The 12,332-nt window shown below is 40.8% G+C and overlaps 1 protein-coding gene across 1 annotated transcript; it reads left to right on the top strand.

The window, feature by feature from the left end:
* Nucleotides 1-5,039: 5,039 nt before the first annotated feature.
* LOC147900281 (phytolongin Phyl1.1-like) lies at nucleotides 5,040-7,157 on the top strand. The gene is made up of 2 exons (XM_087377344.1): nucleotides 5,040-6,349; nucleotides 6,786-7,157. Exon 1 carries the CDS (start codon nucleotides 5,199-5,201, stop codon nucleotides 6,048-6,050), a length of 852 nt encoding a protein of 283 aa, XP_087233470.1. The 5' UTR covers nucleotides 5,040-5,198; the 3' UTR covers nucleotides 6,051-6,349; nucleotides 6,786-7,157.
* The last annotated feature ends 5,175 nt before the right edge of the window (nucleotides 7,158-12,332 follow it).

Below are 12,332 nucleotides of genomic sequence, written 5' to 3'. Positions count from 1 at the left end.
GTCTAGATACTGTCAAGTCTGCATTCACAAAGAGGATCTTCCCAAAATTGCCTTTTTTTGCACTAAGTTTGGTCATTATGAGTTTTTGTTCATTCTTTTAGGTTTGACCAAAGTGCCTGCTACATTCATGACTCTCATGGATAGCATCCTTCGACCATACTTAGGAAAGTTTGTCATTGCCTTCTAGGATGACATCTTACAGTATAGTAAAAACAAAACCCAAACATTTTGAACACTTATGATAATGTTGAGCTTGTTATGGAAGAATACATTATTTGCTAACGAAAGAAATGTGAGTTCTTTTTTAAAGAAATTCATTATCTGGGGCATATTATTTCCAACTCCAATAATTCTTATGGAACCAAACAAAGTAGAAGCCATTCTTAAATGGCTAGCACCCACCAACTTGCTTGAATTGCAAGTTTCTTGGTTTTGCTAGGTTTCTATCACAAGTATGTGTGGGATTACAGGTTCAAAGCATTTGGCTAAAAGCTGTAGTCCCTTCATATTAACTTATGGGTTTCAACATGAAGCTCCCATGCCCATTGGAATCGAGAAGCAAACAATCCAAAAAGCAAAGGACTTTCTTCAAGATATTAATGATATGTTTAAAATCACAACTGATCAAAGATATTGGACTTTAAGAAGAAGCTAACTAGGCATTCAGTGAGGCATGAATGCTTAGTCTAGTTGAAGAATAGGCCCGAGGAAGGTTCTACTTGGGAAAAGATCTCAAAAAGATAAGCACTATCCAAGAACGTTTTTCAAATTTTGTTTTTGAGGACCAAACCTCTGCATATAATGGTAAAAGTGGATTTGAGGAGAGCCAAGACCAATATCAAACATGTAGAGAAGGATCAAGCTTAAGAGGCACTCTCATAAAGTTATGACCTATGTCCACTAGTTGGGGTTTAGTGGGAGCCAGTGTAGTCGATTGTAAGTGGTGCACACTAAGGTAGTGTTCACACATAAAGGAAGGACACTTTAAGTATGGCAATGACTAGCCAACTAAGGCATAGTCAGTTATACAGGGTGGGTCAGACCAAGTATGGAAAAAGTAGGGGTCTAAGAATAGGCCCTTGATTGACCATGCATGCGGTCAGGGCTGGGGGTGAATGAATAGGCTCTTAGACCTATTTTGCAATCACGATAGGAAAGGAGTGAGACGAGGTTGGGGTGTCACACATAGAAGTAGCAAGAGCAACTTGGGAAATTTAGGTGTAAAACAAGAGGACTAAACTGCCAAGGCTAAGTGTAAAACAAGAGGATTAGCAAGTTGGCAAGTCACCTCTAAAGTAAGAAGAGCGAGTTAGTGTGTCTAATGCAAGAGGAGCAAGACAAGGTTAGGTCTACCACACAAACTAGCAATGAAACACCTTTTCCTACTTATCTCAGTAAACTTTATTGAGGTGCTTGTATTTTGAGTTTTATCAGTCATTACATGCACAATTTTCAATGACATATACTTGTGTTGCAAAATGAGTCCATTTTGAACTTTTAAAAATTGTCACTTTGCAACTACAAATTTGAATTACGAGTTCCTTTTGTTTCTTTCAAGTATCGTTTTGGCATGCTCCTATAATAGTGTACACCCACATGAAAAGTCTACAAATATATTAATGAAAAATATAAATGTTGAAATGATATATATTATTGGATGTAAACAAAAGTGGAAGGAGGCACTTTTCAATATTAATAGATATGGCCTTGATGCTATATGTAAATCCAATGAAATATCTTACTAGTGGAGCAAGTGAGGGTAATCCTTGTAAGGAAATAAAATTAAAAGGGTGGATTTGCAACTTCATCAACTTTCTTTTTAACCTTATGTTGATGGTATTGTAGGCTTCATGTTTGCATTTATGACAACTTAAAACTATTCTAGACTAAAATTTAGAAATCAACTAGCATCAATGATATTTTATGAACAACACAAGATATTGAGTTGTGAATGTTCAACTTTCAAACTTGCCACCCAAAACACTTAAATGTCTTGGACATTACAACACACATTTACAGTACAACAACTTAATTCCTTTTGATGGAAGCATATGGCCAACTAGTACATTTACACACATGCAAGATTAGCCTAGTTGGAAACTTACTATTGATGAAGACACTAGAATATTCCTGAAAAGGGAGTGGTTCGCATATTTTTCTATGCTAGCCAAATTAGGGATATGTTTGAATATATGATGTCAAAACTTTTCTAAATGTGTGATCATGTACCAAAGTTCTAGTTGTGAGAAATTGAAGAAAGCTCTCTCTCTCTCTCTCTCTCTCTCAATATGGCCTTTATATGTGTCTTTGAATAACCAAAGGAACCTATTATTGAGATAACACCACCTTCCAACTCAAAAGTACAAGGAGACATCTTCAATCATTATTTGTATTTACAATTTGAAGTCCACTAGACAATTAGCCTTGTCCCTTATTCTTAACTCTTTGAAATATTGGGACACAAGTAAATACCTGGAAAACTTGATGCTATTGATCCATTTAATTATAATCATTATAATGAAGCAAAAATGATATCATGTTCTCACGTTAGACTACATTTGAAGCAAGAACCTACTTTTCCAAATCCATTGCAATGTAGTCATTGTTGAGGGACAAGTTATACATGATAGATCAATGTGGGGTCCTTTTGCTCGGTGATACAAGAAAGCTGATTGATTGAAATTTAAACTTGTGATATTAAGGCAGAGATCCAAAATAGTGTCAAGATTTCTTGACAATATTGTGTTTTACATTTGACTTGTATTGTTGAGAAAAAGATGTATGTGCTTAAGCATGTGTGTGTGCATGTGCTCACGCACTTGTGTGCATATGTGTGTGTGTCTGCATGCCATTTGGTCCTACTTGGAGGGCCTACCATTACAAATATCAAAAAGTCTCCTTCAAAAAGAACTTTCATGTACAAAGCAAAATATGATTGGTCTTTTCATTCACTTTGACTATTTGTAACAGCTAGACACAATGAGACATCATTAATATGCACGAAAAAGTGTGATCGTCGATTCTCTTAGCTACAATGATGCAAATTGATATCTTATTTCACTAAGAACTTAGTATAAAGCATGGGACCTTTTCTATAGATCATAAAGTCATCATTATGATGGCACAAGTAATATATGACTAGATTCGTGTTGGGTCTTTTGGTTGCTACTACACGCCATGTCATTGCTTCAACTTTATCTTTTGTGATGACAAGGAAGAGATTCACAATCATGTTAGATAATTATTAACAATGAAATGTGTATTTGATTTGCATCTTGTTGTTTTAAATATTTACATCCTTTGCCACACATAATAATACTAATATTGAAGGCAATGAAAGTTTATGATACAAGATACTCACTAGATTGAAGAATGAGGTACTTAGACATGTTGTGTATGAAACTTTTTGCTTCTCATTGAACACTTTTGGACCAATCACCAATCAACTATTTGGATTAAGAGCTAGATGCAAGGTGAAAGATGTGTAGCAAATCATTGTATGATCATATACTTTTTGTTGCATTATTTTAACTATTATCAACTTCGATATTGTAAGATTTCTTATAGAGAGAGAGGAAGGGAAAGGGGAGGGCAGTGTCACCAAGGACTTCTAGAGAGGAACACAAAATGAGAGAGGCGTAGCGAGTAATTTTGGCAATAAGTGATAGAAAAGTTACATATGTTGCAAGTTGGTACTCTATCCTAGAATATATGTGCAATGAGTGTAACAACAATTGAGTAAAAGTAAATCAAGGATGATGTGTGTGTAGAGAAAAAGGGGTGATGATTTGTTTTGGGATAAGATTAAGATGAAGAGAGGGTGCTCAAAAGTAGGTGAAAGTTAGGGGTGAGAGTGGGAAAGGTTCTTGTAAGGTCATTACAAGATGAGACTGTTTAGCTTCAGCCCACGATGCCTTTTCTTGTTATTGTCATACTTCCATTGTGCCTCAAGTTTACGAAGAGTATGTAACTTCGAGCATTTTTTAACTTGGGAGTAAGAGTGGTAAGCTTCAAGGAAGGATGCTTGATGAGAGGGAGAAGGTAAGGTAAGAAAAGTCACACCCCCACTATGGTGGTACCAGTACATGAGTACACGGGTTAGTCCCTACTGTGGCACAAGGTACAAGTGATGTGGTGGATGGTGTAGCCGTTATCATAAACTAGCACAAAGTGAGTGTTCTAGGGGGTAGTTCTTGAGGTTCGTCATTGCTGGTATGGTGGGTGTGGTTTGTCGAAGTTATTGAGGACTTTTCTTCGGTGTATGCTTAATGTGCTTGTATGTGTTTTATTGGTTCTTTCTTTGTGTGTGTGTGTGTCTCTCTTGTACTAGGGCAATGGTTTGTGCATTAGGCTTTCGAGCACTCAAGACACGCACACACAATCAATGCATGCACAGCAGATGCACTCCTAAGTGTTTCAGATGTTTCACTTTCCATGGAATTTGAGCTTTGTGTTTCTATATGGCTACTACACACGCACAATGGACCCCCCTAACTCACACGTTTGCCCGCATGTGCACAAGAAGGTGCGGGGGGGTGTGCACACACACATAGACCTGCATGCGTGTGCGTGTGTGCATGCACACATGAATTTGCGTGTTCCCACATGCATGCACTTGTGACTCGGATGTGGTTCTCTATTTTCCAATGTTGCAATGCGTCGGTTTCAACATTGCGAGGAAGGCATCGTGCACCTAGCTATCGGGCAGACATGGCATTCACAAGACATTTTGGAAGTTCTGCCATGTGGGAAAGAGGCCCTTTTCCATGTAGCATTCAATATCATGAGTTTCTACAGAGGCACCCGGGCCGACGATCCCCTGCCCTAAGACGCACCTGGCTAGGTACGTGGGCCTCCGTCTAAAACTTGCTGTCATAAGTCTCTAGCTCGAAGCCGCATCTAGTTAGGAACACACATGCTCTTTTTGGCGACTTCAGAAAAAAACACACTCTTTTTTTAGCGACTTTAAGAAAAAACACGCTCTCACACAAGCCGTGGTGGGTTGCTTTCCAGCTCAGCCTTCTCTGTCTTCCTTCTCCGTCCATTTTTCTGTCCGTCCATGTTCTGCAATTCTTTCCGGCAATCTCCGACACCACTTCGACCTTCCTTTCCGTCAATCCGGCAACAGAAATCCCTCAATTCGTCGCTGCTGGAATGCTTTCTTGCTTGCTTCTCCGTCCGATTTCTGCCTTGCAGCCATGGCTTCTCCATCCAACCTCGTCTTGTACGTTGCTGTGGCGAAAGACGCTGTGATTTTGGCCGAATTTAGTGCCTACGCGGATGCAGATCTCTCTTCGACCGCAGCAAAGTGCTTGCAGCAGGTGCCGCCTCTGCATAGTAGGTTTAGCTACACCACCAGCAGACGCATGTTTATCTGCCTGATCGATGATCCCTTCGTCTCTTGCGCGATCGTGGATGAGGCTCTCCGTAAAGCGGAAGCCTTCTTGTTCTTGGAGCAGGTCAGGGATTCATTCAGAAGGTTGCTGAAAGAACATCCCCAAACCCTCGGACCTCATTGCTTGGACCAGGAGCTGGCTCCCTGTATGAAGAATCTCGCTGCCCCCCTCATCGGTATCCCACAGAAGGAGAAAGATCGTATCGAAGAGGAGCTCCAGGGTCAACCGGAGGCTGAAGTTGATTTCGAAGTCAGTTCTTCTCCCTCTGCTGCTGCCCCTTTTCACGAGATGAATGACCAAGATTTTACTTCGAAAACCGAACAGAAACCTTTGGGCTCGCAATCACCACGCATGGCATTTCTAGGGAAACCAAAGAACAAGGTTAAGGACCAGGCAAAAGAGTCGAAGGAGATTGTCATGGAGAACAAAGGGCAAGCGATGGACAAGGGGAAGAAGCTGCAAATCATGGTGGAGGGCGATACACCAGCGGCTCCAAGTTGTGAAATGCAGAAGCCTGGAACTATGGAAAAGAAAGACGCTCAAAGCAAGTGGTGGCGCCACGTTAAGCTTGTAGTAATGCTTGACGTTCTTGTTTGTCTGATCCTTTTGACCATTTGGCTGGGAGTTTGCAAAGGCATTCGCTGCGTCAAGTGAAATCGGTGATACTAGGAAGAAATCTGAGTGTTCTTTTCTTGTGAGAAGGGTTTTGCAAGGACGTATCTGAGTCTTGACGGACACGAAGCTTATCATTCTTTGATGTACCCTCTGTAGTGCTGTAGATTTAGAAGAGACACCTTTTGATGATGCACTCATCACTCATCCATCACTCTTCACTCATCTAAGGAGCCTCAACCACACTGAAACAGAAGCTGAACAGAATCAAGGAAAGTACAAGTCAGTTTTGTGAGGCTTGGGACGCATCCACGCCCTGGAAAGTCATCTTCAGCATGATGGTATGCTGTAGCAACACGCCTTCTTATTTCTAGTATTTTCTGTGGTTGCATTGTCATGGGAATATTAAAATTTTATGATGGCCGAACTTCTTGAATGCCATTTTTTACAGTTGTTTTAGTTGTTCCTTCTAAAATTTGTCCTTGGTTTTTTCGTTTCATTATTGTCTAAAAGAATAGAAAACTTATATTCTCTGTGTGTGTGTGTGTGTGTGTGTGTGTGTGTCCCTTTTTTATGCTATTTGGTTTTTAATTCAATCTTAAGTCCCATTGATTTGTTTTAGTCTTATGAAAGTATTGAACAGTTCTTACCCAGGTACCATTGAGAAAGGACATTTGTACAAGCCCATGTTGTGTTGGTTAGCTTGAGTTTTGTTTTCTAAAGACATATACTTATTTAGTTTGAGAATTTAAGTAAGTCACTTGTATGCTTATACAGGATTGTCAAGGCTGCATATATCTGCAAGTTGGTTCCAGTGGAGTGTGACAATGGCAAAGTGGGGTGGAATAATTCATTTGCGGCTATGGAGTTAAAGAGCATATTGATGAGGGTCTATGGAGAACACATAATTCAGTTGGGACAGCAATATAAACTATCCCATGCCTTTTGGTTATACTACTGGTTTTGTGGTCCCCTCAGATTCTTAGTGTCTGCAAATCTGTAATGACAATGGGGTAAACGTTAGCCATGAATCTCTTTTGAGTCTTTACAAAAATGGAGGATGTTAAAACATTATCATCATTGTGTTGATCACAGGGTGCGTAGACTTATGTGACAGTCTTTCGTATATACAAAATGTAAATAACATGGATGGTGGCCATTGCTTGGATCTTTTCGACCACCCTTCTTTTGTCCTGCTGTTGCTATCACTTCTCTTTCAATTTGGGTATGCTTTGTTGGCTATTCAGTAATGTAAATCATACTTGCGGGATGTAAATGAATTTGACAGTGGTTTTGCTTGGACCATTTCAACCCTTATTTTTTTTTTCTGTTCCTACTCACTTTGTGTATGGTTCGCTGGCTACCTTAACAAGGCTGTATGAGTCTATCCGGGTAGGTCTTCCTAGTATATTGGGAAGAAAGCAAGTGCTCGATATTCACAGCATGGCAAAAGATGATGTCAGCCACTTAATTTGCGAGTTTAAGTAGCTTAATCTAATTTGCACTATATAAAAACCCAGAAATATCCAGACATTATGAAATTTCAGAAGTTATGGCTGCACTCATCTTTCCACATTTTGCTAAAGATATTTGATTAAGAATCAGTGTTACATCTGGAACAAAACTGGTTGAACTAGCAGCTTTATTGTCAGCTTCATTTTGCTAAAAGATAAAGAATGGCAAATCAGTGTTAAATTTGGAACAAACGGGTGGAAATAGCAGCTTGATTGTCACCTGGCTTGAGTGTGCAAGAATGCTGCCAACTTACCAGCTATACAGCCCATTGTGCAGCAAAACTGGTCACTTGGATTTCAGCATGATAACAGCAAACTGAAGCTCTGGAGTAGCAAAATTGGTCAAAAACTGTCCTGGAAGCGGCACAGCCAGACTCTCAGAGAATGCTTGGAGACAGCAGAGCCAAAGTAGTTATCTTACATTCTCTTGGTCACTAAGCTGTGACTAGTTTAACGGATCCTAGTGCGCAGCCTTTTGCCAACTACAGCAGCTACGTGTCAGCACCCACACTCCTTCATAATGGGAGTTGCCCTCCACAGGCACACAAAGCTCCGTAGGCACACATCCCATACTCACACACCCTGGGCTCGCACACCCACCATAAAGGCCTGTTTTGGACTGCACACATGAGATGCTAGATTCCAACAAAAGACTCTTATACAATACTCAATGTAGATAGCTTAACCTGTTATCCAACTTGACTTCCATGGCTTTCTTTATTTGTGCCCATCACTACATATACTTGTGGGTAAGGCCTAACCTGGCATGCCCGCTTCCACTGCTCTTCTCCAGCACGAAGTCATAGCTCTCCTATATCTCCAACACATGTTGAGGTTCCCAACTTTTCCTTTTCTCCAGATTCTTTTAAGGAGTCGAGACACATAGGGAAGGGTATCATTTTGATGAGCTCGGTTGAAGGTACGCTTTTTGAAGTAATATGGATTGGAGTGACTGGATAAACCTTTTTGTAATTTTGATTTTTGAATACAAAAGTTGGAATCTAATGCCTACTACACGATACTTCGGTGGAGTGTAGGACTAGGAGGATAGACTCCTTGGTCCAAAATCTTGGACATTAGTTTTGCCACTTACATATGGGATTATGTGGATGAGGATGAAACATGAGACTTAATGTTTTAGCATGTATGACCACATGAATAAGACCATATGGGATTATGTGGATGAGGATGAAACATGAAACTTAATGTTTGAATAAGAAGTTCAAGTATGATTGGATCACTACAACATTGCACTTGGTAGACGATGGGTTCAATAGATTATGTTTATAATTGAGTTAGGTAATAATATTTTTGGTACCAAGGTTATCGTCTTTCCGGGTCTTTGTGCGTCAAGCGGGCTTCGATAGACTGCTTCACGGTCAAAGCGGCTCCTCTAGCACCTCTGTGAGGATTCGAGATGAACACATCGTACAATGGGCTTTGTAGCAGATATTCCTCCTTTACACTTAGTTTTACTTCCTGCATGGCTAAGATGTCCACACGTGTCTCCTTCATGATCTAGCAACACATGGCCCGCTTCCACTAGATGCATGCTCCTTGCACATTCCAACTCACCACCCTTATATTTGTACGATGCTTGATCATCATGCAAGGAATTAAAAACAGCACTACACCACTAAGTGGTACCAGGAGAATCCTCCTCCATCCAGACCTCTAGCGGGGCAAACATGTTGGTGAATTGAAGTTTGTTGCGCGCCACTCCTTTAGCTTTCCGGAGAGACTTGTTCCCTGCCTGTTTGACTAGTGCCGACTCAGAACCTGAGCTGGTTCCTTTACCCTTGGGTTGGCGCCAGTGACCACCGTGTTTGACACGTCAGCCAGGTGTACTCGTGACATGGCATTTGTCTCCCGTCGATGCGGCTCCGTCGTTCGACCGTGGTTTCTGTTCTTTCCTACTGTTGGGTGTCGTGCCTTGGATCCTGTCAGTTCCTGTTGCATTCTGTGTGCGGACCATCTCATGGTTGGAGGGGCCAGCGCGCTGAACATCTTCCTTACATGCATGCAGCTCCTGTGTATGCACTTGTTGCGATTGATCAGCCTCCCCAGTGATGAGGTCGGGGCTAACGGCTATCAGTGGGACGTTTGGACGGGCGGTCCTTCGCGTGGTGCCCAGTTAGCTTGCAGAGGTAGCATGCGTCCGGGCAGGTTCCGTAACGCACTTCCACCGCAAGTTCCCAGTACTTCCGGAGGCTCCTGTTTCCTATCCCACAAGATGCATGCGCATGGTGGAGTTGAACGTGACTGTGTGGGAGGGATGTAGCGGACCTTACCCAACGACGCAGCCAGCGTCTCAATTTCAACTCACTGAGTCCAGGGAACCTAATCCACACAGGGCACTCTGTGCTGAGCGTCCGTTCAGGTGAGAACGACGCTTGCCAGGGCAGGGAGTGCACAAGTTTGTTTCGATACGAATCTAGTCCCTCTCTCCCGGAGTGACCACTTCGACCTGGTAAAAGCCCTTGCCAATAAAGCGAAAGGAGACCAGTGTGCATCTGGTGCCGAACATTTGCTAGAACCATTGCTCGAATTCGTCTTCACTGGGCACCTTCCCCATGAAGAAGAGGAAGAATCGGCAGTCATGCTGGGAGTCGAGGGCTCTCCTATCGAGGGGCATCGACCTTCCGGCAGCAGCTCCCTTGACCTTACCTTTAGAAATGAGAATGAGAATGAGAATGAGAATGAGAATGAGAATGGTATATTTAACATCATTGTTTTCTCCTCAATATTGTAACATCAAATCATTTAGAATTAACATCATTATTATTTTAATATAAAAAGGCGTAGTGCATATAACATTCTAAAAAAGACGGGTGCCATTTTTAGTCTAAATCATTTGACACTATAGTTTTACACAAATTTCCTTACAAGGATCGCTTGAACTCAGGCTCGCTCGAATGCAGTCGCTTGATGTTTCGACTAAGGCAAGCTTGCAACTTACATCATTGGAGATGGTGGAACTACGACCAATATCACCGGAATAAGCTATAGAACGTGCTCAAAGAGGTGAGGAAGCAACGATGGCAAAAGATCTTGGTTCAAGTGAAGATCGTCACAACAACATAGCACATGCAATGTATTCTAAAAGGATGGTACATGCGGTGTTTGGTGAAGATGCAGAAGATGCGAGCCCCTCCTCGTCGGACATGGCATAGTTTAGTTTTGTGATTGATTTGCATTGCACTATTTCTTTGGAATGTAGTGTTATGTACTTTTGTGATTTCATTGTTCCATGTATTTGCATTCTATAAAATTGGATGATGTATTGGTGAATCCCATTGCACCCTTTTGTTTGCACAATGGCTTGACTTAGATTTGATGGCCATCTGCCCATCCAATGGTCCTCAACATGTTGTAGGAGAGGTGAAAAGAATAGCAAAATGTCAAAAGAATAGCTCATTGAAAAATTTTATGTCTTCAAAGACATGTCAAAATTCTTCAAAAGTGTGAATCGAAAGGTGAGTCCAAGGATTGCCCATCCAAATTTTGAAAGGGCTTAGGGGGGAGAGGCTAGAGCTCAAAGAGGCCCCACCATCCCCAAGTGGGCCAATGGAAGGACTCAAGCTTGCTACATGTTAGTAAGGTTAACCTTTAAGCTTGAAAATTAGGGCAGCTTTTTGTCATCATTATCGTCCAGCTTCAATGGCCACTATTTTGGCTTACCATCGTTTCTCTCAAGTCTCTATCCTCATCTCCTGCAACCTCTCATGCTTCAAAGAATGCTTCGATGTTTTGGGCTATGAATGTGCCACGGTTACTATCCATCTCTCCTCATTTTTGCCTCCTTTCTTTCTTTGCTAAAACTATTGGTCGGTTCTATCTTGGCACGACTACCTGTGAGCACCCCTAGGTTGCCGTTAAGAAGAGTCTCAACTCTTAAAGATTCAATTAGGCTGGAATTGGAGGCCTTATCTATTTTGCATCTTAATATATTTTGTCATACTTCTTGATTTTGCTTTACATGGATGTACATGTTGGTTTTTACAAGATGAAAGCTCTTCAATTTGCCATGCTTATATAAATGGCAAAATTATGATGTCTTTAGAAAAGTTCCCTTCAAATCCTAAGAGTGGGAAGCATCCAATGGGGGATGGCATAGTGTCATTTGTTTATATCATTGGAGATGCACCCAAGTGGGGTACGCATGTCAATGGTTGTTTCTTATACATTCTTTTGATAGTGATGCTAGCAAGCATATTTTTCACGTTGTCATTTGTTTTCCATTGGAGATCGCCCAAATGGTGTACTATTACATCTATTAACAATCTTATGTTATGAGATGAGTCACAAGTATTGTGCTCACTATTGCCTTCTACAACGGGACAATCACCCTTTCTAATGATTTTTATGTTCCAAGCATGCATGATTTTTTCAAGTTAGTTTCGTTAAGAAGCTAAACTTTTATATTGGCATCGAAAGTTTGTATGCCCTAATAAAAATAAATCTTTGAAACATTCGCCAAAATTTGAAACTTTTATGCAAAAAAATTTATAGTTTCGCCAGGATGTAATTTTTTTTACATCAAAATTCCAAAGAATATATATAAAAAAGTACTACATTCTAATAATATTGTGAAACTAAAAAAATGGTCTTGAAAACTTTCGCCAAGATTTTATATTGATATATAAGCATAGCTTCAATAAAAACATCCTTGGTTCCAAGAATTAAAAAGTTGTTCATTTCAAGATTGGCCATTTAATTGGGTTTGGCCTAGTGGTTAGTTTTGTTGATGAAAGACCTGCTATAGGTGAATGAAACAATGGAGATACAACCGGTCTTGATGCATATGAGA

This window comes from Dipteris shenzhenensis, chromosome 7, assembly GCF_047967505.1.
Source record: "Dipteris shenzhenensis isolate YYH24624 ecotype China chromosome 7, Dip_SZ_1.0, whole genome shotgun sequence".
NCBI lineage: Eukaryota > Viridiplantae > Streptophyta > Polypodiopsida > Gleicheniales > Dipteridaceae > Dipteris > Dipteris shenzhenensis.
This window is presented reverse-complemented; position numbering and strand designations above follow the sequence as displayed.

Coding starts and splice junctions, on each gene's coding strand:
- LOC147900281 (XM_087377344.1), top strand. CDS start 5,199: ATGGCTTCTCCATCCAACCTCGTCTTGTACGTTGCTGTGGCGAAAGAC.